Consider the following 24,443-nt stretch of genomic DNA (forward strand, 5'->3'; position numbering starts at 1 on the left):
CCGGTCATTTGCAGAGTGTACATGCGATGCAACGCGTCGTTTTCCGACGATAGATAAGCGGGAAATGATCGCGTGGTCGTCGTTTACCATGTCCGATGCGCATTTGTGGCATGGATTCATGAGAAAAAAACTAAGATTAGAAAACCGTATGCAAAATATATGGTTCCGATGCACAGCAGGGCTATGTAGGTAACAAGCAATCCAGCAAACGAATTGTTTTAAATGTATTCAGCTCTGGCATCATGACGCAGTATATTCTTTGTGTGCACGGGAACAGCTGTGACCGTGCGAGAAACGCCACTGCCAGTCAGCTGTTGCGAATGGTCGTGTATGTGGGGAAGTGGTGCGCGTGTGGATGAGTGACAGAATAAAAACAAGTTGGATGGTGTTCAGAAGATTCGTCTGGGGTGTAGGAGAGGCAACTTCAATTCTTAGTTTGTTTCGATACCATTGATCTGCTCTGTTTGCAAGATTCGTTTCCAAAAGGGTGACGACTGCGTGAGGAAAAAGGCCTAGTGGCCATCGCTCGTCATTGTGTCCTGGTAAAACTCGGATTTGGACCGTGCGTAGCTCTGAGTGCGCACAAAGGACAGAAATGGAGCTCTGTGCAATCGGTCAGGATCAGTTCGCTGATCGCCTTAAACAGCTGTATCCCATGGTGGACACCAAGGAAACTCCGTTGCCAACTTGCTGGAGCCAGAAAGATAAATTTCAAGATGTTGGCCTGACACAGAATAACTTAAGGGCCCACTACAAAGGTTGGTATCCATGCATATTGTTTAATCTCTATCATTCATATGTGCATTTGTAGGTAATTTTTTACTTGGGTACCTGTATGGCCGACGGAGGGAAGAGCTACGCTAGCTGCAGGGTTTCGAGTATTGTCGTGCGGGGCAAAAGCTGTGAGGCATCGGCTAACATTGTGACGTCACTGAAAATGGTTCTGCATCGATCGGGATCGGGGTTCTTTCGGGCCGACTGAAGGCCATAAGGCTTTTGCTTGTGACATGATGTCACTGGTATTCGGCTGGGTATGTGACGTCACTGGTCGTGAGTATGTAAGGCTCTTTTGGGTCCACTGAATGCCGTAATGCATCAGCTGGCCATGTGTCGTCACTGGTATTCGATTGAACATCAGGCGCGGCCGGCCTCGTTCCATCTTACTTTTCGTACCTGTCTGCTGCAAGCATTTGCGTGCCGCATAAAGGTTTGACCGAATTACCCCAATGTGTGACGGTCCCTAATCATCACTTCATACGAGTGCACTTAGGCCCCACGACCACGGTGTGTCGTGGTCCGCGAAGTATCACCGGATGGCGTGACGTCACTGGTATTCGAATAAATACTGGGCGCAACAGGCCGTGCTTCATTTTTACCTTTGTACTTGTCTACTGCAAGCATTGGCGTGCTGGATGAAAGCTGCCGAACCACCCTGAGTGTGTGACATCACTGGCCATGAGTTCCAACGGTGCTTTTCGGCCAACTGAAGACCACAAGGTGTCAGCTAGCGACGTCACTGCTATACGACTGTAAGACGTCAATGGCCGTGGGTTTCCACGGGCCCTATAGGACCGACGAAATGCCGTTAGGCATCAGCTGGCGATATGACGTCACTGGTATTTGGCTGAACATCAGGCAACAGGTCATGCTCCATTTATACCTTTCGTACATGTCTGCTGCAAGCATTGGCGGATTTTTGTGCGGCCAACTAAAGACCATAAAGCATCAGCTAACGATGTGACGTCGCTGGCACTCGACTGTGCGTGTCGCTGGTCATGAGGTTTTACGGCCTCTTTTGGGCCGACGAAAGGTCATACGGCAATGACTGAAGATGTGACGTCACTGGTATTCGAATGAACTTCGGGCGCGACAGACCATGTTCCACCTTTATCTTTGGTACCTGTCCATTGCAAGCATTGCCGTGGAAGGCTCTGCCAAATTACCTGAGTGTGTACGTCACTGACCATTAATTTGCACACTCTTTTGAGCCTACTATAGGCCACAAGGCATCAGCTGACGATATGATGTCACTGGGTTTCGACTAGACATCATGCGCAACAGGCCATGCTCCATCTAAGCCATGTTTCGTCTGTACCTTTCGCACCTATCTACTGCAAGTATTCACGCGACACAGGGGCTCTGCCGAATTACCTGAGCGTGTGGTGTAACTAGTTATGAGTTAACGCGGGTTTACTCTGGCTGAATGAAGGACATCAAGCATCAGCTGACGATATGACGTCACTGGTATTCGACTAAACTCCAGGCGCGACGGGCCATGTTCCATCTTTACCTTTCGTACCTGTCTCTTGGAAGTATGGGCGTGCTGAATGAGGGCTCTGTCGAGTCTCCTGAGTAAGTAACGTCACTGGTCAAGAGCTTTTTACGGGACTTTTGTACCCCCAAGCGGTATAATGCATCAGCTGATGATATGACGTCACTGGTGTCCGACTTAACATCGGGCGCGACAGGCCATGTTCTATCTTTACCTTTCGTACCCGTCTATTACAAGTATTGACGTGCTGAATGAAGGCTCTGTCGAGTCTCCTGGGTGTGTGACGTTACTGGTCATGAGTTTTTTCTGGCTCCTTGGAACCCTCTATAGGGAAAAATGCATCAGTTGACGACATGATGTCAGTGGTGTTCGACTTAACATGAGGCGTAACAGGTCATGTTCCATCTTTGCCTTTCGTACCTGTAAAGTATTGGTGCGTTAAATGATGGCTCTGCCGAGTCACCTGAGTGTGCGACGTCACTGGTCATGAATTTTTACCAACTATTTTTGGCTGAGCGAAAGCCATAAGGCATCAGCTAACGAAATGACGTCACTGGTAATCCACTGAGTGTGACGTCACTGGTCATGAGCTTTTACGGGCCTTTTTTGGCCGAGTTCAGGTCATTAGGCATCAGACAATGTTATGACGTCACTTGTATTCGAATTAACATCAGTTGCAATAAGCCATGTTTCATCTTTACCTTTCGCACCTGCCTACTGCAAGTATTCGTGCGCTACAAAAAGGCTCTGTCGATTCGCCTGAGCGTGTGGTGTAACTGGCCATGAGTTTGTGCAGGTTTACTCGGGCTGACTGACGGACATCAAGCATCAGCCGACGATATGACGTCACTGGTAATCGACTAAACTCCAGACGAATCATCTGAATGGGTGACGTCGCTGGTCATGACTTCATACGGATTCACTTGGGCCGCCCAAGGCCACAAAGCAACACCTCCCGTGAAGCATCACAGGATGATATGTCGTCGCTGTTATTCGACTTAACATCAGGTCCTACATGCCACGTACTTTCTTTACCTTTTGTACTTGTTTATTAAAGGTATTGACGTGCTGAATGAAGGCTCCGTCGAATCTCCTGAGTGTGTGACGTCACTGGTCACGAGTTTTTACGGGCTCCTTTGAACCTATTTTAGGTTATAATGCATCAGCTGACGACATGACGTTACTGGTGCTCGACTAAACATCAGGCGCAACAGGTCATGCTCCATATTTGCCTTTCGTACCTGGCTGCTGCAAATATTCGCGTGCTATATGAAGGCTCCGCCGAATCACCCGAGTATGTGACGTCACTGATCATCAGTTGGTAGGAGGTCACTTGGCCACCTACGGCTACGGAGTTCCGCAGCAGAGGTGGAAGATGCACCATAGTTAAGCACACCAATTTTATTGTGCGCACCATTAAGTAAAAACTTCAAACGCAACGGGCTGTTTCAACGACTAAAATTTTGAACAAACGTAAACACAAAACAAAGGTGATCCCAGCCCACAAACCGACGTATATGCAAAGCTATTCCGCCCGACATCACAGGATGCGCCCCTGAGCAGCTACGGTCCGGAATGCCCTGATGGCTAAATAATAATCAAGGGCGCCGCCTAGCGGCCATAAGTCTGGGCCACAGCCCGAATATCAGTGACGTCATATGGTCAGGTGATGCTTGATGTCCTTCAGTCAGCCCGAGTAAGCCCGCGTAAACTCATGACCAGTTACACCACATGCTCAGGTGATTCGGCAGGGCCTTTATGTAGCGCGCGAATACTTGCAGTATAGAGGTGCGAAAGGCAAAGATGGAACATGGCCTGTTGCGCCTGAGATTAAGTCAAATACCAGTGATGTCATATCGTCAACTGATGTCTTGTACCCTATAGGTACAAAAAAGCAGCCCGTAAAGAACTCATGACCAGTGACATTACACACTCAGGAGATTTCACAGAGCTTTCCTTAAGCATGTCAATGCTTACAAAAGACAGGTACGAAAGGTAAAGACGAACATGGCCTGTCGCGCCTGGTGTTAAGTTGAATACCAGTGACGTCACATCGCCAGATGATGCTTGATGTCCTTTAGTCAGCCCGAGTAAACCCGCGTAAACTCATAACCAGTCACACCACACGCTCAGGTGATTGGGCAGAGCCTTTATGTGGCGCGCGAATACTTGCAGTAGATAGGTGCGGAAGGTAAAGATGAAACATGACATATTGTATCTGATGCTTAATTGAATACCAGTGACGTCATATCGTTACCTGATGCCTAATGGCCTTAAGTCGGCCCAAAAAGGCGCGGGAAAACTCATGACCAATGGCGTCACACACTTAGTGGATTACCAGTGACGACATATCGTTAGATGATGCCTAATGACTTTCACTCGGCCAACAATAGCCTGTAAAAACTCATGATGACGCACTCAGGTGATTCGGCAGAGCCATCATTAGGCTCGCCAATACTTTAACAGGTGCGAAACGCGAAGATGGAACATGACATGTTGTGCCTGATGTTAAGTCGAACACCAGTGACATCATATCGTCAACTGAAGCATTATACCATATAGGGGGTTGAAAAGAGCCCGTAAGAACTCTTAACCAATGACGTGATATAACACGCGAATGCTTGCAGTAGACAGGTACGAAAGGTAAAGATGGAACATGGCCTGTTGCGCCTGATGTTGAGTCGAATACCAGTGACGTCATATCATCCCGCGATGCTTTACAGGATATGATGCTTTGTTGCATTGGGCTGCCCAAGTGAACCTGTATAAACTCATGACCAGTGACGTCACACACTCAGATGGTTCAGCATCACCTTGATATAGCACGCGAATGCTTGCAGTAAACAGGTACGAAAGGCAAAGATAGAGCATGGCCTGTTGCGCATGACACCTAGACGAAAACCGGTGACGTCATATGGTCAGCTGATGTGGTATGGCTTACAGTGGGTTCAAAACAGTCTATACAAATTAATGGTTAGTGACGTTACACACTCAGGTAATTCGGCAGACCCTTCCTTCAGCATTCAAATACTTGCAATGGACAGGTACCAAAGGTAAAGATGGAGCATGGCCATGGCCGCCTGAATTGTATTCGGATACCAGTGACGGCACATCTTCAGTTAATGTCGTATGACCTTTCGTCGGCCCAAAAGAGGCCGTAAAATCTGATCACAAGTGACATCACACACAGTCGAATGCCAGTGACGTCACATCATTAGGTTATGCTTTACGGCCCTCAGTTGGCCCCCAAAGATCCATAAAAATGCATGACCAGTGACGTCACACACTCACGTGATTTGGTAGTTTTTATTCATCACGCCAGTGCTTGCAGTAGACAGGTACGAAGCTAAAAATGAACCTTGACCTGTTGCGACCAATATTTAGTCGAATATCACTGACGTCACGATACCCAGTGATATTTCACGGAACATGATACACCGCGGCTGTGGGGCCTAAGTGCACTCGTATCAAGTGATGATTGGTGACGTCACACATTCAGGTGATTCGGTCAAGCTTTTATTCGGCACGCAAATGCTTGCAGCAGACAGGTACGAAAGGTAAAGATGGAATAAGGCCCGTTGCGCCTGATGTTTCATTGAATACCAGCGACGACATATCGTCAGGTGATGCTTTACGGCATTCATTGCACCCAAAAGAGCCCTAAAGCCTCACAACCAGTGACGTCACATATCCAGTCGAATACCAGTGACATCATATCGCTAGCAAATGCCTTGCAGCCTTCAGTCGGCCCAAAAGAACCCCGATCGATGCAAACCCATTTTCAGTGACGTCACTACGTCGGCTGATACCTAACAGCATTTCTCCATCATGGCAGTACAGGAACCCTGCAGCCAGCGTAGCTCTCTCCCCACCGTCGGCAATACAGGTACCCAAGTAAAAAAAAGCCCATTTGTATGGGTCTGAGCAAAATTAGTATGAATGTTAATAAATTTGCACCATTGTCACCATCAATACTTAATGCATTCCAAAATAATTATGGATTGCATATTCACTGTGCATTCACCCCTGTTCTATCAACAACTTTGAATGGATAGCCTCCTTACTGGCCAGTCTTCTAAATGAGCCAACTGATGCATTGCATGTACCAAAGCAAACACTGGGATTTAATGCAGTATGCCATGCATTTGCATCGGTACCTGATAAGTTTGCCATGACCCATGATAACTTGCTGATAAATTAATAAAGGCCTATGTTATGCTCAAGTTTGCCTAGTATTTGGTGTGTTATAAACTAAGCTTGTATTTTTAGGCCAGCAGTCATTTTAAATTAAATTCATCCATGATAATGCATATCAGAAATGTGACTTGGGATCCAGTGCAATGAAGGATGATCATTGTCCAGCTTTCTAACAAAACAATCCCAGTAGAAGCAGCTGGAATTGAAGGCAATTCATGGTTAGTTATATGATGGCCAGAGGTTTGAGCAAAAACTTTGGGATAACAGTAAACACGAAATGCAAAGGTATGGTTTAAACATTGTTTTCTGAATATGTAGTGCCAGCTGTTTACTCCATATTTAAACCATTGAGAGTATCCTGGATATTTGTGCAAGTCAAGCTGTGTGGTTTCCTATGTGTGAATGAAAGGAGACTGTCCTTCATGGTCAATCCTATTTTTGCATATATATCAGATTAGCTGTATTGATAGTGTATCAGAGTGGATCATTCAAACTGGTATGTACACAATCCATTTCAAGAGTTACAAAGTGGAGCTGTTATGTGTGTGCACTTGCTGGTTTGGATGAGCACTTTCTACTTATGAATATTTTTTTGGCTTGGTGGGGTGGCTGTGTGTTAATTTACCTGCTATCACCATTTTAATTGAAGTCACCATTGATCATTCATATGATGCATCATCCAGATATGCATGGGTGGAGATTCCAATTGGGGGGGGGGGCTTGAGCCCCAGCGGTACTAAAGTGAGTATTAAACCTGTGGGTATTACATGAAGTGTCATTGTTCTGCATAATGGCTTTGGAAAGGTTCTATTTCCACAGCTATGTATGTGATACATTATTAGGATACAGTGTAGCTCATCATTTGTTCTGCAGCCTTCACAGTTTGTGATGTGTTTCTTTCCTCAGGCAACGGCAAGACAAACAAAGATGCAGCAAGTGTACGTGCTAGTCACCCAATCCCTCCTGCGTGTGGACTGTATTACTTTGAAGTGAAGATTGTCAGCAAAGGAAGGGATGGGTAAGTCTAGTAACTAGGTACTGAAAGCATGCATCGGTAGCTTATTCAAAGTAAGTTTGTGAATTGATAGTTGAAGAATGGACAGAAGGCCAATGGACCAAGTTGCTCTGCCTAACCTTCAAGTGTTTTGTCAGTACTGATTGATGTCTACAACTTACCCAAATGCACCACTATGTGTTATTATGCCAGCACTGTTCTGTTTCCTAGAACACATTTGCATTAACTGTGGATGTTATGAGCAAGATGTGCTGCTGTGGTTGTTCTGATATGCTACAGTTTATTGGGAATATTTTTACTGGAAGTGTAAAGCAATTTAATTGAAGCCCAACACAAGCTGTTGAGATATGAACTACTCATCCTCACCCATACTGAGATCATGACCCATAAGCCTGGGGTCAAATTGCATTGATGAAGGTTTTGTCAGGACCAGATACATTTTTTATATGATAGTCATCATGTAAAACATGGCAGCTGTATGCTTCATCAGCTGCAGTAAGATGCATTGTGCAGTTTGAGATAAGCAAAGCCATGGCAGATGAGAGTTATCAATTGATGTGTAGATTTTGGCAAAAAAAACCATGCCATTGGAGCCAGGCACCTGTGGTGACCACTACTCAGGGGTTTGATCCATGAGGGGTTTGACCCATCCAATAACCCACCAGTGTAGCAGGCTTTTCCGAGGGCTCACCACAGGGAGGTCCACTGATCTTACTTTTAAACAGAAATTTACGAATAATGCTGCTTTGAAATTGGCTGGTGGTGTGTCTGGCAAGGAATGGCAGCTCAGTCAATAAAAGCAGTGGATTCTCGTTGATTTACGATTTGGCAGGCACAGCTTGATCTTGTGTGACTACTTGGAGATGATATCACTCCTTAAAAATCTCTCGGAAATGAGCGCATTCATGGCACGCGTCCGGAAGCGCATACCTCAGCAAAGTTCGACACACGTGACTATGCGGTTGTCTGTCTGCTTCTCCGTCGAGATATGTTGCTCTCATTTCGCCGCGAAGCTGGTTAGCTAAGATCTGGCTTCGGTTTTTTTTTAAAGAATTCATCCGAACCCTTTATATGGATGTATTTCTGGGATCAGAGCTCACGCTTAGCAGTGCTTGTTGAGTGAGCCCTGACTTCTACCATCTGATCGCGCAGTTCCAGGTGAACGGCAGACTTTGGTAGCGGAAGTTTATGCGCAATGCTGGGCACGGTCCGTCCTGTCCTCTGGCGTCACCTGACCTTTAGCGTGGCCGCTGCCACCGGCCGCAGGCCTTAACTGTCAAGGGCAAATAGTGAGCGCTTAAAGCGACTCGAACCCACCCCACCCCGCCACGCATGGGTGGATCGCCACGGTTTGGTGGATCGGAGGGCAGGCGCTCTAACCAGCTGAGCCACGGGGACAGACAAATTTGATTTGGTTTCATCTGCCTTCCGCGGTTGTTGTTTTTCAGTTTGGAAATCTCACTGTGCGTTAACCGAATGGGGGAGGTTAAGTTGTGGTGATAACGTGATATAAGGAAATCCGATGAAAGACCTTACATGTTTCACGTATGTGCCCATCGAATGATGGCGCGCAACTTTAAAGGAGTCGAGTCTTTTGTTGTTAAAATTGTGTGGGCCCACAATCAGTGGTCGCAGAGATAACATCTGGAAAGCGTGTCAGCCAGACCAAGCGTTGAATTGCTATCTCATGCCAGGCTAGGTTCGGTCTACCTACGTACTTACTCTGAACATTAGCGCTTAGCGACTGAAAAAAGAACTAAGTTCACCTGTTTTTTTATAGGCATTTGTATAGTATAGCTTGGAATGCGCTGCTAGAGGCATGAACAAAGTTTGATGATCGATTTTGTGGGCTGTTGTGCCTGCCCGGACCTAACAGGGAGAATCCGTCACAAGCGGCATTGCCGATGCTATCCAATCTGCGCGTGGCGGGGACTGCCGACCTGTTTCTACGGGGGAATACATCGGGCGAGTAGACCCGAGCTCAGGGTAGTAGGCCCGAGCACAGGGTGATAGAGACCCGAGCTCTGGCTCGCGGTAGCCCGAGGGTGGCGCCTGTCATCGGGACTGGTGACGTGGTGAGGTCAAGCCTTGCCAGCGGCTGAGCGTTAGTTTCCCGGGTTCATTCGGCGTGACGCAATGCAGCGCCAGCGGGTGGACCAGTTCCACGCGTCGTGAAGTAATCTGAATAAGAGTGTATCGGTTGGAGGGGTTCGAGTGGACTTAAGTACTGCCTGAAATAAGCTTTGGCGTATGCCATAGGGGTCATAAATGCGGAGTGATACGCCTGTATCATGTCGCACGGCGCATGCGCATCCCTCCAAAGTCGAGGTGCTCATAGGCTGGGTGGGAGGGGTGCCGATAGTTGACGCGTTTGCGTTAACCGCTACGCGTCTGGGAAACCAGAGGTACGGGGTTCGATTCCCCGCGATGTCGGCGCTTTCTGCCAAGGTGAGAGGCAGGTGACGTCATATAACCTCAGCAGCTGAGTGCGTCGTAAAGTCCCAATGACACACACAGGCCGGGTGGGATGCGTCGACATTTACCCATGACCGAACTGTGCGCACCTGGTCCCGTCGAGCTCCCGCACACGCGGTGCACCTGGTGCCTTCCAGCCCCGTACACGCGGTGCGGAGCTGCGCCCCAGGGCCTTCCGGCCTCGCACACGCGGTGCGGATCCGCACCCCTGGACCTTCCAGCCTCGTACACGCGGTGCACCCGGTGCCTTCCAGCCCGGTACACGCGGTGCGGGTCTGCGCCCCTGGACCTTCCGGCCCCGCACACGCGGTGCGGGTCTGCGCACATGTTTCCTACGAGCCCCGCACACGCAGTGCGGAGCTGCACATATGGTTCCTTCCAGTCCCGCGGTGCGGAGCTAGGGTCCGACGACGTCCGACGAGGTCCGACAGCGGAGTAGTGCAAGTATTAAACCAGGCTGACGCGCATCCCGCCGAACAGAAATTCCGCTGGATATTTATAGCACGCGTTTCGAGGGCCACACGTGTTGATTAAAGTGCTCCACCGAGGGCGAGTGGCTCCGTGCGAGGCCGGGCCGTGGCGCTCAGGAGCTCGCGCTGGTCCCACCTGCTCCCGCCGCTGAACGCGGCCCGGGCGGTGGCATGTCTCTGCTGTGTCCCCGGAAGGCCGCTCGAGATGCGGGACCGCCGAAGTTCGCACTCGGAAGGCGTCGTTGTATGCGAACGAAGCCTGGTCGTCGATTGTGTTCTACCTGTGTTGCCAGAGTGGGAGATGATTAGAAAACCCTCTAGCGGCCTTGGCCACGGAGGAGATTGATTGTTACCAGTCGCGTGTGTTGGGGTGGGAATATGCTGTTGATCGCGTGTGCCACCAGGGCCATGAGAACCGGAAGGGGATGGAGTTCAGTCTTGCGTCCGCTCCCCCTCCCCCCCCCCCGTTTTCTGAAAATTTAGAATGGTCTTGTAGGCTTCGACTGAAAAAAACAAAGATGGCCACCCATCCCCTCCCTCTCTCCTCCCCCTCCACTCCTCACAATACAATGTACATAACGCTTGGTAAGTCACTTGTGGAACACAACAACCCAATATCATAAGCAACAGCAATACTACTGTCGAAGGGGTCGTTGGCAAGGCGTCGAAAAGTCCGGTAAAAGCTGTTCAAGTTTCATTTGTCCGTCGGTTTGGCAGGGAGGATCGGGCTTTAAGCGCCTGCTATTTCAGGCAATGTCACAGACGGCGTGCGGGCGACTGATCTTGCGAGATGTGAACCGGGCTTGGCTTGGATCGTGACTTTGCAGCAGACACGAGCAAACGTTTGTTGGCTCAGACTAGTCGGGAGGCAGCCGCAGGCATCATATGCATCTGTTATAAAGCTGCAGATGCATTCGCGGCACGGAATCGTTCATGTCAGTTTGTGCCGCCGTGCCGTCGTCAGCCTGTAAGCGGTCCCCCGGTTCGTCTTGTGATGCTGTTTCCGGGCGGCGGGCGTCCGCTGTCGAGGCCGTCAGCTCTGTCACGCTCCGTCGCCTGCCGGCGGCCGCCAGTCTCTGGCGGCTCCGTCACGCAGCCAGGAGCTATTGGGAGGAATGGACAGCAGCTCCGCGGGCCGGTAACGTGGGCCCGCGACCGCGCGTGTTACGCAAGGCCCGGTTGCGTGGGCCCACGACTGCGCGTGTTGTGCCCGATTGCATGCCCGGTCCGGTCGGGGTTTCGAGCGTATACATGGCTCTGCGCCCGGCCGCACCAAGACGGCGTGCTCGTCGGAAGCGCGCATTGGTGGGTCAAGAGTGCTTGCCGGCTGCCGCTGTGGACCGGCGATTGGTGTCGTAGCCGATTTCTTGTGGCTGGTATTAGCGACGGCGGGAGAAATAATGATATTGCATGCTGGATTATGGCATGTGACGAATTTATTTAGATAATTCACGAATGTCATTGCTCAGAATTTAGGAAAGGTTTTTAACAGATCTCTTTCTCCCCACCTAGGTATCGATTTCGTACCTTTTTAAGTGTGGAACTCAGCTTTTTATGAGAACAGGAAAAGTAGATGTATTTGACACAAAAGATGAACGAAAAAGAAAGGCATCTCGTTCATTTCTGTAGCCGTAACGCCTGCTGTCAAGCACGTTATGCTCATCTCAGCTCCGAAATTGTGCTTTGCTCTTGCTTGGCTCTTGCTTGGCTCTCTTGACTTGTGCTTGGCTCTCCGTGGGGCCTAAGTGGACTCTGTGATCAGCCAAAGCTCGTTTATTATAGGTTAAAACATTCCTTTCTGAAATGCTTGCGATTCATAGCCGGGAGTTGAGTCAGCCTCATGCCGGCTGAGATCACCGATGAGTCGACCGAGGAAGAGGTATAAATAGTAACGTTAGGTATCGTTCTGCAATTACGTGTCATGTGTTCAGGGAAGAGAAGCTGGGATATTTCGATGTAGTGCTATGAAAATTATGGTTATGCGATTTTTGGGAACATGAAAGACTGTGTGGTATAAAACTGCTGTCACAAAAAGCCACCCCATCGAATCATTTCTTGAATTGCGTCACATGCTTTTTTACTTTAATGAAAGTCGACTTAAGGGGTCTTTTCCACTTTTGTGCGGGGTTTTGAACTGACAAAGCAATGTTCAAGACCATTCTTGCAGTTTGCAGCCAGGCCCTTTTAAGACTTCAAACTCTTTTGTTTAGCACGACGTACGCGAACTTTTGCAACCTGTGACGCACCGCCCATTTGGAAGTCTTCCAGACATATGTGTCGTCATAGAAACGTCACCCAAATACCCCCACCTTAATGACTATTTCGTCCTCATGCCCAATATACCCAATGCCCAACATGCCCGATGGGTGCTGAAATACTCGTGTTTTCATTGATTAAGCACCAAATGCACCAACGATAGATGACAATTGGCTAACACAACGGGATTTAACTTTCGGCTGTAGGTCTGGATCACGTTTTTTATTTTGTTTGGTTGTTTGACGTGTGCGTTTTCGGCCAGTTATGGGGTAAGGAAAATTAATGAGTGGAACAGGGCTACATGCACCTGGGGACCCATCCGTTGAGGCTTCGCCCGTAAAGGGACCCCTCTACGGGGTATGTGCCGGCGCTCGAATGCAATCCCAATGAAGGGGCACTTAAGCCCACATGTGGCTGGCGCATGCAGCCTATCCCGGATAAGCGGTACGTCGCGATGGTGTGCGATGAAACTAGAAAGGGAATAAGATGACGGGCTTCTCGATTACATTTCTCAAGTACTACCTACTGGTTATGACGAGTATGAGGCTGAGAATCGAATGGCGTAATAACAGTGTCGTAAACGAAAATGCAAATGACATTAACAACATACCACCGCGGAAAATATGCAGGGTTATGACAAGAAAGGCCAAAACGCACGCGCATACCACCCGTGAGGTAAATTTTCACGCTTAGACCACCAACGCCATCGTGCGGTGCGTAGAAGTACCAGAGATGAGTCGCGTCGTTCGCTACAGCGACAAGGCTGACACGGCCAGGCTAACAACGACTCTAACGTTATAGCAGCGTTCCGTGACGTAATCAAACAATAGCGGATCAAAGAGTGTATTTTTTAAATAGTAAACTTGTGTTATAAATAGCGGTCTTTTGCACTTGGAAGTATACCATTCGTTGCAAGTGAGCCTTCTGCATCATATTTGTTGCTTTTATAAATATTTTGAAATGAGGAACAGTGCTTTGAAGCCTGGATTCAGTTTAAACAGTTAGTCTCGGTATCAGCGTAATGCTTTGCATGTGGAGGTTGGAGTATAGACCCCTATGTGCATAATCAACAACGAGCCTGTACTACATACACTGCTGCCAGGTGCGACGTAAAACCCGCGCCTCTCCAGAACCGAGCAGGCCGATCGCCATTAGTCTTGTGTTCCGTTGTCCCTGAGCTGGTAATGCATCGTTGGAGCATCACCAGCTGCCTGGTAATGACCGGGTGGTCCATTGACTGGTCACGCTCCGTCCGTTACAGGTACATGGGAATTGGCCTGTCCCAACAGGGAACCAGTCTCAACCGTCTGCCAGGTACGCCCGTGTGTGTGTGCTGCGCCGCCTCCGGCGCGGCGCGGCCGCGTGCCGGGCAACCATGTTCCGCCGGACGGCTGTGCCCCGACGCGTCACGCGATACCATTGCTGTGTGGTCCGGTCTGTGCTTTAGAAACGCTTGCGTTACACTAGCCATTGTCGGTCGCTGACGCCGGTCATCACGCGAGGCGAACTAACAAACGAGGTGCTCATGGACGGTATGCGAGGCTCAGTGTGGGCGATCTTGTATTAGGCGGGCTTCATTTGTGGTGGAGACTGAAATGGCTTAAAAGGTCGTACACTTTCGACGCTACAGCCGCATTTGTCTATTCTCTCTCTTTCTGGAAGTTCAATGCACTCCTGCTTCAGTTATGTCTTGGTGGTCAGATCTGTTCAAACTCGAAGTGTTCTCATGGAAATGAGACGAATTTTCAATGTTGTTAATGTTTTCCTCACATTGATACGTATTCACGTCGCAGTCAATCATGAATGTTTACTCTGTGCTTTTATCGTAATTGTCGCACGCCGCGTGGGGATTATGAAGCGCCGTTGTTATACGCCAACACACTTTCAGGCTGGGAGAAATACTCGTACGGTTACCATGGCGACGATGGGTACGCCTTCAACTCAACCACCACGGGGCAGCCGTATGGGCCGACCTTCACCACGGGAGACGTCATTGGTTGCGGCATCAACCTTGTCGACAACACGTGCTTCTACACCAAGAACGGCCACCATCTGGGCATAGCCTTCACAGACCTCAGGGTGAGGCGCGCCAGGCCGGCCACGCGCTAGCTGTAGCCTTCACAGCTCACGGAGGGAGGCGGAAAGGAATGGTTACCAACGGGCAACGGCCCGTGCCGATCATGGCGTCGCAGCACGCAAACGAAAAGTCATGCGTCCGGCAGAGCCTGCTGTGACGTGTAATGACGCAGGCGGATGTCCATCAGCGGCACATGGACCTCGCTCCGGCGTGGATGGTGTCGTAGCTTACGTCCGTATGGCAGCGTCCAGGCCGTTGGACCTGGCTGTGGTGGTGCTACAGCGTCGTGCCCCGCTGTGCTGTTGTTCCAGCGCCATGCCCCGCCTGTTGTCACCATTCGTCCAGCTGGCTGTTTCCGCTGCCTCTGGTTGAGGCGTGTCCCACGGGCCCCCCCACTCCGTGCTATCGTTCTGTCCGATTTGTTACCTTCGGACGTATGTTCTAGTCTGGCCTGCCTGGCTGTTACGGTGGGACCGGCGTTATGGTCTGGCTTCCTCCAGGCGTTGTATTTTGGATTAAGGTGTGGCTTTTAGAACATAGTGCAGGTGTGTTCCGCACCCTTAGCTGCCTATGCCGAGCTGTTTAGTTGTATGATTGACCTCCTGCTGTCCATACCAGACAGATATGGTTGGTCCTGTGCCCTGCGCTGGCCTCCTGCTCTCGTTGCACGGCCCGGTTGGTATCCTGGTATACCCCCTTCCCCTGCTCCCTGCTGTCGCCGCTGACAGCCGGACCTGCACCTCGATCTGATCTGACCCTGCTGTTACAGCCGGACCTGTACCTCAGTCTGACCTTGCTGTTACAATCGTACCTGTACCTGGGTCTGACCCCGCTGTTACATCCCGCTGTCTGATCTGTCGCTTGTCCCGCTGTCTGATCTGACCTTGCTGTTACAGCCGGACCTGTACCTCGGCCTGACCTGACCCCGCTGTTACAGCCGGCCCTGTACCTCGGTCTGACCTGACCCCGCTGTTACAGCCGGACCTGTACCTCGGTCTGACCTGGCCTTGCTGTTACAGCCGGACCTGTACCTCGGTCTGGCCTGACTGCGCTGTTACAGCCGGACCTGTACCTTGGTCTGACCTGACCCCGCTGTTACAGCCGGACTTGTACCTCGGTCTGACCTGACCCCGCTGTTACAGCCGGACCTGTACCTCGGTCTGACCTGACACTGCTGTTACATCCGGACCTGTGCCTCGGTCTGACATGACCCCGCTGTTACAGCCGGACCTGTACCTCGGTCTGACCTGACCTCGCTGTTACAGCCGGACCTGTACCTCAGTCTGATCTGACCTCGCTGTTACAGCCGGACCTGTACCTTGGTCTGACCTGACCTCGCTGTTACAGCCGGACCTGTACCTCGGTCTGACCTGACCCCGCTGTTACAGCCGGACCTGTACCCGACGGTCGGTCTGCAGACGCCCGGTGAGATGATCGACGCCAACTTCGGCCAGTCGCCGTTCGTGTACGACATCGAGGACATGATGCGCGAGCTGCGCACGCGCGTGCGCGCCACCATCCAGAGCCTGCCCGTGCCTGACGCGCTCAGCTGCTGGCAGGACACCCTCCACAGGTGGGACACACGTTCACCACCGCTGGTGGGCGGCTGTGTCGCACGACAGGCGGGAGCGACACTGCCCCCAGGCGGGGCTAAGTTAGAGCGCTGCACGCCACCGCTGGTGGGCGGCTGTGTCGCACGACAGGCGGGAAGGACACTGCCCCCAGGCGGAGATGAGTTGGAGCGCTACACACCACCGCTGGTGGGCGGCTGTGTCGCACGACAGGCGGGAAGGACACTGCCACCAGGCGGAGATAAGTTGGAGCGCTGCACACCACCGCTGGTGGGCGGCTGTGTCGCACGACAGGCGGGAAGGACACTGCCACCAGGCGGAGATAAGTTGGAGCGCTGCACACCACCGCTGGTGGGCGGCTGTGTCGCACGACAGGCGGGAAGGACACTGCCACCAGGCGGAGATAAGTTAGAGCGCTGCGTACCTCGACTGCGCTCCACAACTGAGGGAGGGGGGGGGGGGGGGCAATGGAGCTCTGTCGTCCTCAGGTAGGTAAACTTCCTATTTGGGGCGGCCTGAAACGCGACACCGGCGGGTGACACCCGTCCGGGAGGGCTCCCTGTGACGCTGCGTCAGTGAGCTACATCCCGCATAGGGGCTCACTGTGACACTGTGGAGCTGCTGCGCTCCACACGCGCGGCCCCGCTTGCAGGGCTGCAACATTGCACTGGCAGGTTACACCGGACATATGAGGCACGCTGCAACACTAAGTGTCGCAGGCGAAACGGCGTCGGCGCGCCGGCACACTCGCCAACGTACGTGTACCCTTTACTCTTGACTCCCTTTGGGTCGTCTGAAATAAAGCCGTGAGCTCACAGACTCGTTCGCCGTCCCCAGAGGCAGATTCAACACCAAGTTTCGCCTCGAGTGTCCGCTGCTCTCTGTATCAGTGCCCGTACTTGCATTGGGGAGGGTTGGACAGGCGACCTCGCTGCCGTTGGGGAACGGTTGGGCAGGCGACTTCGCTGCCGTTGAGGAAGGGTTGGGCAGGCGACCTTGCTGCCATTGGGGAGGGGTTGGGCAGGCGACCTCGCTGCCGTTGGGGAGGGGTTGGGCAGGCGACCTCGGTGCCGTTGGGGAGGGATTGGGCAGGCGACCTGGCTGCTGACGCTGCCCATTGCTCGCTCGCCGCAGAATGGTACAAACGTACCTGGTGCACCACGGATACTGCTCCACGGCAGAGGCTTTCGCGAACAGTACGGGTATCTCCTTCGACGAGGATCTCGCGTCCATCAAGAGTCGACAGAGTGAGTGCGGCCGCGGACGTGCGTTTGGTATGGCTGAAATGGTGCGCCTTGTTGAGGCTTAGATGTGTTGGTTTGCCATTCCATAAGGCGTTGCATGTGTATCATCTGTACGCGAACAGGAGTGAAACATAATATCTTTCGGCTAGAGGTAAGTTGTATACAATGCGCATACGCTTTCACGATATTTTGGGCAAGCGTTGTGGTACGCTGCCGCGACGACGTTACATTCGAGGTTTGATTGTTGTTCGTCTGGGGGAAAGCATACGTCAAACTGTGTCGGCGATGTAAGCCATCGATCGTGTCGAGGTGAGCATACGTCACGCTGCGTCGGCGATGTGAGCCATCGATCGTGTCGAGGTGAGCATGCGTCACACTGTGTCGGTGATGTGAGCCATCGATTGTGTCGAGGTGAGCGTGCGTCACACTGTGTCGGTCATGTGAACCATCGATCGTGTGGAGGTGAGCATGCGTCACACTGTGTCGGCCATGTGAGCCATCGATGGTGTCGAGGTGAGCATACGTCACACTGTGTCGGCCATGTGAGCCATCGATCGTGTCGAGGTGAGCGTACGTCACACTGTGCCGGCCATGTGAGCCGTGTCGACGGTGTCTGGCAGAGATTCAGAGGCTGGTGCTGGCCGGCCGGATGGGTGAGGCGATCGAGCTGACCCAGCGGCTGTACCCGGGCCTGCTGGAGAAGCAGCAGAGCCTGCTGTTCCTGCTGCGCGTCCGCCAGTTCATCGAGATGGTCAACGGCTCCGACTCGGAGGTCAGTGTGGCGTCGGGACCCGCCAGGCCCATGTGAGGTGCGCTAGCGGCGGTGCTACACCGGTGCCGGCTGCCGACGCCGGCGTAGGTGGTCCGACGGTGGTGGACCGGTGCACGCGGCTGGGGAGAGAGGGAGAGAGATATCCACGGGCAGCTGGTGTCTGACGTTGCTGCTCGTCGGCTGCTGACGACAGTGGGCCACGCTGTGGCGGATTTAACAGCGCCGTGTCGTCACGCCGTGTTACCAGACGCGGCTGGTTGGCGCCGACCCACTGTTCGTCAGCGGCGTTACCAGACCGTGACGGAGCAGCTCCGTCCGCCGGGTGGAGAAATTTCGTTAGCGTGCCGAGATATAGCATTGATTTTTTACGAATGTTTCGTAGCAATAATCCCAACCGAGTATGTCGTCGGTGATCATTTGGGCCGCGGGTGCGCGCACTAACTGCGTGGCTACACGGCTCCCATCGACACAGCTGGCTGGAGCGTGCCGAAGCTGTGTCCACAGCGGCATGTTATGGACACCGCTTCGGAAACTCGGAACACTCAGTCCTTCACGCTCACTGCATTTTATCCAGATTTAAGGGCGCATTTTCTATCCATTGTGACTTTCATGGTTATCTTGTGACCCGACGCTCCTTCAAGATACTGCTGCTGGTTATGTCTGGTCAAGAGCTGGTTATGTCCCGGCGCCGTTGCCCCTAGAGCGGGTGCATTGACATGACTGGCAGCGGTCGGGTAGCTCAGGTGTTTCAAAACTGCGCCATCGCCACCTGGCGGAAGTATGTAAATCACACCGCAGGTAACCGGTCGGTGAGGTGTGTCAAGACACAATGGATGGCTTCTGGCTCACCTTGGTAGGGAGCAGGGGAGGGGCACACCCTCTCCCCTTCCCCACTGTAAGTTATTCTCTCCTGCCGGGTCGCGCGGAATCCGTGCTTGTCACGGTGTTCGTAGGTGCGTCCTTTCAAACGTCACGCGTGTCTTACGGACGCGGGAGGGGCCCTCGGTTTTCCACATTCACGGGCGGATGGGCGCGCGGGATCCCTTGCTGGCCTGTGCACGGGCGCGGTCTCTCAGTTATCCTGAGTCTCACGCGTTTAAGGGCGCGGCGCCCTTCCTGCTGACTGCAGGCTCCGTTGCCGCTCCACATCCCTGTACCTCTGGCACGGCCTTGGTACCTGCTGGTGGAGCTGCCAGGGTCCAGCTCTTCGCCTGTGTCCCTCTGGCTGCGCTGCTGGCTGTGCCAGAGTGGAGTGCAGTCTTCACGGTCGCCGCGTGGTTATGTCCCGGCGCCGTTGCCAGGGGGCGGTCTTCCCCGTTGGCCCATGTCTCTCTACAAACGGCCTCGCGTTTGCGCGGTTCTTTGCGCGCCCTCCCCCCCCCCCCCCCCCCCGGTTTAAGGTCTGCTTTCTTATGGCGGGCTGGTCGCAGAATCTGCCGCGTATCTTGCAGTCGTCAGCTGTTGTAGACTGGAGGTGCTGCATTTGAGCCCTCACGCCCGCAACGCGCTGGTGAAAAGAGCTTAAAAGCGACACCTCTAATCCGCATAAGCCGGTGGCTGCCAAAGCTGCAGCGGATTCCGCAGCTGTATCGCAAAGCTTGAATGGCCCTTCCCCTGTGCTGACGGCACCGCCCCAGAGCAGCCCCCCCCCCCCCCCCGCTGCCCCCGTGTCTGTGCGTCGCCGTGTTACGGTTCGTGGTGGGCTTGCTCGCGACCGTCGCCCTGCGAGCGGGTGCTGACGGCGCCGCCGGGCCGGCAGGTGTCCGAACAGCGGGCCATCCAGACGTCGGTGATCCAGTCGACGCGCACGCTCTCCGAGGCCGAGCTGAACGCCAACAACGCCGGCGGCGACGACAGCAGCCATAGCAACGGCTTCTCCAACGGCCACACGGCGCCCGACGCCGACGAGGAGATGGGTGCGTCCCGGCCGATGCGCCGGCCCGCTCCGGACCCCGCCGCCCTCTTGAACCGCGTCAGCGTGCTGCTGCCCCCTTCGCCCAAACCCCAACGCGAACCCCATCCCCCCACTTCGACAGCTGCATTTGTTGCCTCATCAGGAGTCCAGTCGTCGTGACGATGTGGCCAGGGCTGAGCCCGTGGGTGGAGCCCGGTGGCCGGCAGACTGCTGCTGGACGTGTCCGGCGCACCTGTGTAACCCCCGCCGCCGTCTGTGCCCTGTCCGTCCAGACGTAGACCGGCCCGCCGAGGTCGAGTCGGCCGTTAAGAAGCGGGCGCTGTGTAACCCTCGCCGCCGTCTGTGCCCTGTCCGTCCAGACGTGGACCGGCCCGCCGAGGTCGAGTCGGCCGTTAAGAAGCGGGCGCTGTGTAACCCTCGCCGCCGTCTGTGCCCTGTCCGTCCAGACGTGGACCGGCCCGCCGAGGTCGAGTCGGCCGTTAAGAAGCGGGCGCTGTGTAACCCTCGCCGCCGTCTGTGCCCTGTCCGATCAGACGTGGACCGGCCCGCCGAGGTCGAGTCGACCGCCAAGAAGCGGGCGCTGTGCGGCGGCAGCAACACCGCCGTGGAGAAGGTGCTGAAGTTTGGCCGCGAGCTGCAGCTGTTCTACCTGCGGCTGCGTAGCGAGCAGGGCGAGAGCGACTACAACAAGAACTTGCTGCAGGTAGGCGGCGGCGGGGTCAAGACCGCGACAACCGCGGCTGACCACCGGCAGCCCCGTGCGGGCGTCGATTGTCAAGTAGCGGTGTGTTTGGAACCAGAAGCACCGGGCGTTGGGGCTGGGAAGATCGACTGCGTCGAGTTCCGTTTGATATGGGTAAGGGATACCTTCGATACATTCATGTGGCCGTGGTTTTGTGTTCGAATATGGATCAGAGGTTTCTGATGAGTGACCTGATCTCGGAGTGTACGGAGTGTTCCCCGGTGAGAAGTGCTCCGCGGAGTGCTCACTCCTGGCCTGTAGGAAGCGCTGCGCCCGCCGGAGGCCCGTCTGCCGACTCTGACCGTGGCTGTATCCGGTTGTCGGAAGTCATCACCACCCGGCCCTCGGTGTGCGGTTTGAGTCCCCGTCGCGGCTCGGTGACGCGCGCTCGTGTGTCCGGCTTCGGTCGGCCGCTGCCGTGTCTTGCCGCTGAGTGTGCGGGCCGGAGCGGTGACGCGCGTGCGTGTGACCGGCTTCTGTCGGCCCCTGCTGTGTCCAGCCGCTGAGTGTGCGGGCCGGAGCGGTGACGCGCGCGCGTGTGACCGGCTTCTGTCGGCCCCTGCCGTGTCCAGCCGCTGAGTGTGCGGCCGGAGCAGTGACGCGCCTGCTCGTGCGCTGCCGGCAGGACGCCTTCAGCCTGCTGGCGTACGCTGACCCGTGGAGCAGCCCGGTCAAGTGGCAGCTGGACCCCGTGCAGCGCGAGTCGGTCTGCGCCGCCCTCAACTCGGCCATTCTGAGTAACTGCCGCACACGCACACGGCACACTGTGCTGGCGCCGAGCTGGCCGGCCTCTCACTGGAGCTCACAGCTGCTCGGCCGAGCGCCGACCGCTGACTCGCCGTTGTCGTGTCGCTTTTCATAGCGGTGTATCGTAACTTATGATCAAAACACGAGCGCGCTCACTAGAAGGGTTTGGACGTGGAGAGAAATGCGTTGATGTGATTGCATGGCATAGTTGCATGCCAGGGGTGATGAGACGAAAGGAAGGATATCCGTGATGTATATAGCTGACGGGAAGTCCGAGGGCGTGCGCTGGTGCTGCATGTGCGGGTGGATTAATGGGGAGGCGACATTCTTGATAATTTGCTCATTCTTGTAACGTTAAAAGTATTTATTAACGCCTATTCGTGGCACAGCATTTGCCTTTTCATTGTCAGGTGTTCTCTGGTCCTGAGGAAAGTCATTTGGGACTGGATGTTGAGCCATGTGCGCATTGTGACTTGGAATGTTCTAGCTGCAATTGGGTTCGAAATTATAAGGTATATGAATTGGAAATAGATCGATAGTACGCACTCCCATGATAGTTCGTAATAGCTGTGCTGTTTGGAGCTGTCATCGGAGAGTTGACTAACGGGCAGGATTTTCCTCGACCTGAACAACCGTCTTGACTATGCCATGTGGAGTCAGCGATTTAACCGTCGATCTATGCCTTGTACAAACGGTATCGTCTAGCGATGCTGCGTTTTGAAGCACGTCGTCTCGCACGTTGTGCCAAACTCCACGTGCAACGTGGCCGTGGCGGTCCGCTGTACAGTCCCGCTGACACAGCCGTTGGCCACCCGTTCCCGTGTACGGCCGGTGTCTCCCTTGTGCTGACGGCCGGTGTTTCCCGCGTGCTGTCAGCTGGTGCTTCCCGCGTGCAGACAGCCAGTGTCTCCCTTGTGCTGTCGGCCGGTGTTTCCCGCGTGCTGTCAGCTGGTGTTTCCCGCGTGCTGACAGCCAGTGCCTCCCCGTGTGCTGACGGTCGGTGTTTCCCCGTGTGCTGTCAGCTGGTGTTTCCCGCGTGCTGACAGCCAGTGTTCCCCCGCGTGCTGACGGCCGGTGTCTCCCTTGTGCTGTCGGCTGGTGTTTCCCGTGTGTTGACAGCCAGTGTTTCCCGCGTGCTGACGGTCGGTGTTTCCCGTGCGCTGACGGTCGGTGTTTCCCGCCTGCTGACGGTCGGTGTTTCCCGTGTGTTGACGGCCAGCGTTTCCCGCGTGCTGACGGCTGGTGTTTCCCGCGTGCAGACAGCCGGTGTTTCCCCGTGTGCTGTTGGCTGGTGTTTCCCGCGTGCTGACAGCCGAGGTTTCCCGCGTGCTGACAGCCATTGTTTCCCGTGCGCTGACGGCCGGCGCCGCGTGTTCCGCAGGCTCGCATAACCTGCCGCGCCGGCCGCCGCTCGAGGTCGCCCTCTCACACAGCAAGGAGCTGGTGGCGCTCATGGCCCGCGCCGGCCTCGGCGCCTGTGCCTTCGCCAACATCGACGCCCTCTTCCAGCCATAATGCACGCCGGCGCGCGCCGCGCGCCTGCCGCGGGCGCCGGCAGCACAGACGCGGGCTACGTGCGGCCGCCCGGCGCGGGACCGACCGAGGCCGCCCGCCTCGCCCGGCCGCAGATTGTGATTGCATTACGTAGGCTAGCCGCGGCGCGTGTGGGACCGGGCCGCTAGTGGTGCGAGGGCGCGGCGGCGCGAGCGGGCCGGCTCCGGGGCGCGCTGGTGGCGCCGACTGGCGGACGCTGCGCCCAGCCCGTGAGACGCTCCGGTGACGCCAGCGCCGTGGAGTGCTCCTCCGCGGACTGACTGCCGCCGGCGGGAGCCGAACGCCCGCCGCGCCGCCGTTAGAAGACGGCTCGTGACTGCGCCCGGCAGCCGGCGAGGTCAGACAGTGGCGGAGGCGCCAGGTGCCTGCCGCCGGGCGTCGGGAGGTAGATGACAATATGAACCTAACCGGGCGCGTGTCGCCCCATTTGTCCATTGTTTACGTATGACTTTAGCGCGCGGCGCAGCGCGGTGGCGCCGGCGCGGGCCGCGTCCACCGTGCAGAGTGGCGGTCGGGTCCAGCGTGGGGACCGGGGTCTCGTTAGCTGCCTCTAAGTGTGTTCGGGTGGACCGAAGTGTTCGAGTGTGCTCCGTTGTACCGGCGCCTCGCCGAGACAACGCGTTGCGTTACGCATACACAACCAGCTGGATCGTATGAGATTGTGAACCGTAGTCGTCAATCATGAATAAATTTTTTCACTGGAATGTTTGTGTGCGGCGCAATTTGCAAAACTGTATGGTGTCCGCGCTCCAGTTTGGGCTGGCGATAGCCGCTCTGCACGCTTTCGTTTGGGAAACTCGGAAACTGCCACCTGTTTTCTTTGGTAAGATTGTCTAATTGTTTTTTAGAACAGTTCCGTGTCCTGTAATCTGAGACAGCTGATTAAAGACTTCTTATGTTTGATTAGGGTCGAATTTGCACCAATAAAGCCTGGAAAATAGATTGAGGGTCTTTAGAAACTGCTAGGTTCGTTGGCTACAATACCACCGGGACCAAGCGAGCATCGCCGTTGCCCGTTGTGTGTAATATTCCCCTGCATCACATGCGTGCGGCGAAAAAAGACGAGCTGATCACCGGCGCATCCGTTTCCGCAGCTGTGTCCTCCAGAGCATGTCTCCAACGGCAGGCTAAATAGC

The 24,443-nt window shown here is 54.3% G+C and overlaps 1 protein-coding gene across 1 annotated transcript; it reads left to right on the plus strand.

Moving 5' to 3' along the window:
• Positions 1-411: 411 nt before the first annotated feature.
• Positions 412-23,312, plus strand: LOC119105948 (ran-binding protein 9). Its single transcript, XM_037229521.1, has 11 exons — positions 412-758; positions 7,376-7,487; positions 13,947-13,999; positions 14,574-14,764; positions 16,151-16,335; positions 17,468-17,580; positions 18,198-18,349; positions 20,109-20,265; positions 20,798-20,967; positions 21,632-21,743; positions 23,135-23,312. The coding sequence occupies exons 1-11, from the start codon at positions 596-598 to the stop codon at positions 23,266-23,268; spliced, it is 1,542 nt and encodes a 513-aa protein (XP_037085416.1). The 5' UTR covers positions 412-595; the 3' UTR covers positions 23,269-23,312.
• Positions 23,313-24,443: the final 1,131 nt, after the last annotated feature.

The sequence above is a fragment of the Pollicipes pollicipes genome, unplaced genomic scaffold (genome assembly GCF_011947565.3).
Source record: "Pollicipes pollicipes isolate AB1234 unplaced genomic scaffold, Ppol_2.1 Scaffold_6138;HRSCAF=7277_pilon_pilon_pilon, whole genome shotgun sequence".
Lineage (NCBI taxonomy): Eukaryota > Metazoa > Arthropoda > Thecostraca > Pollicipedomorpha > Pollicipedidae > Pollicipes > Pollicipes pollicipes.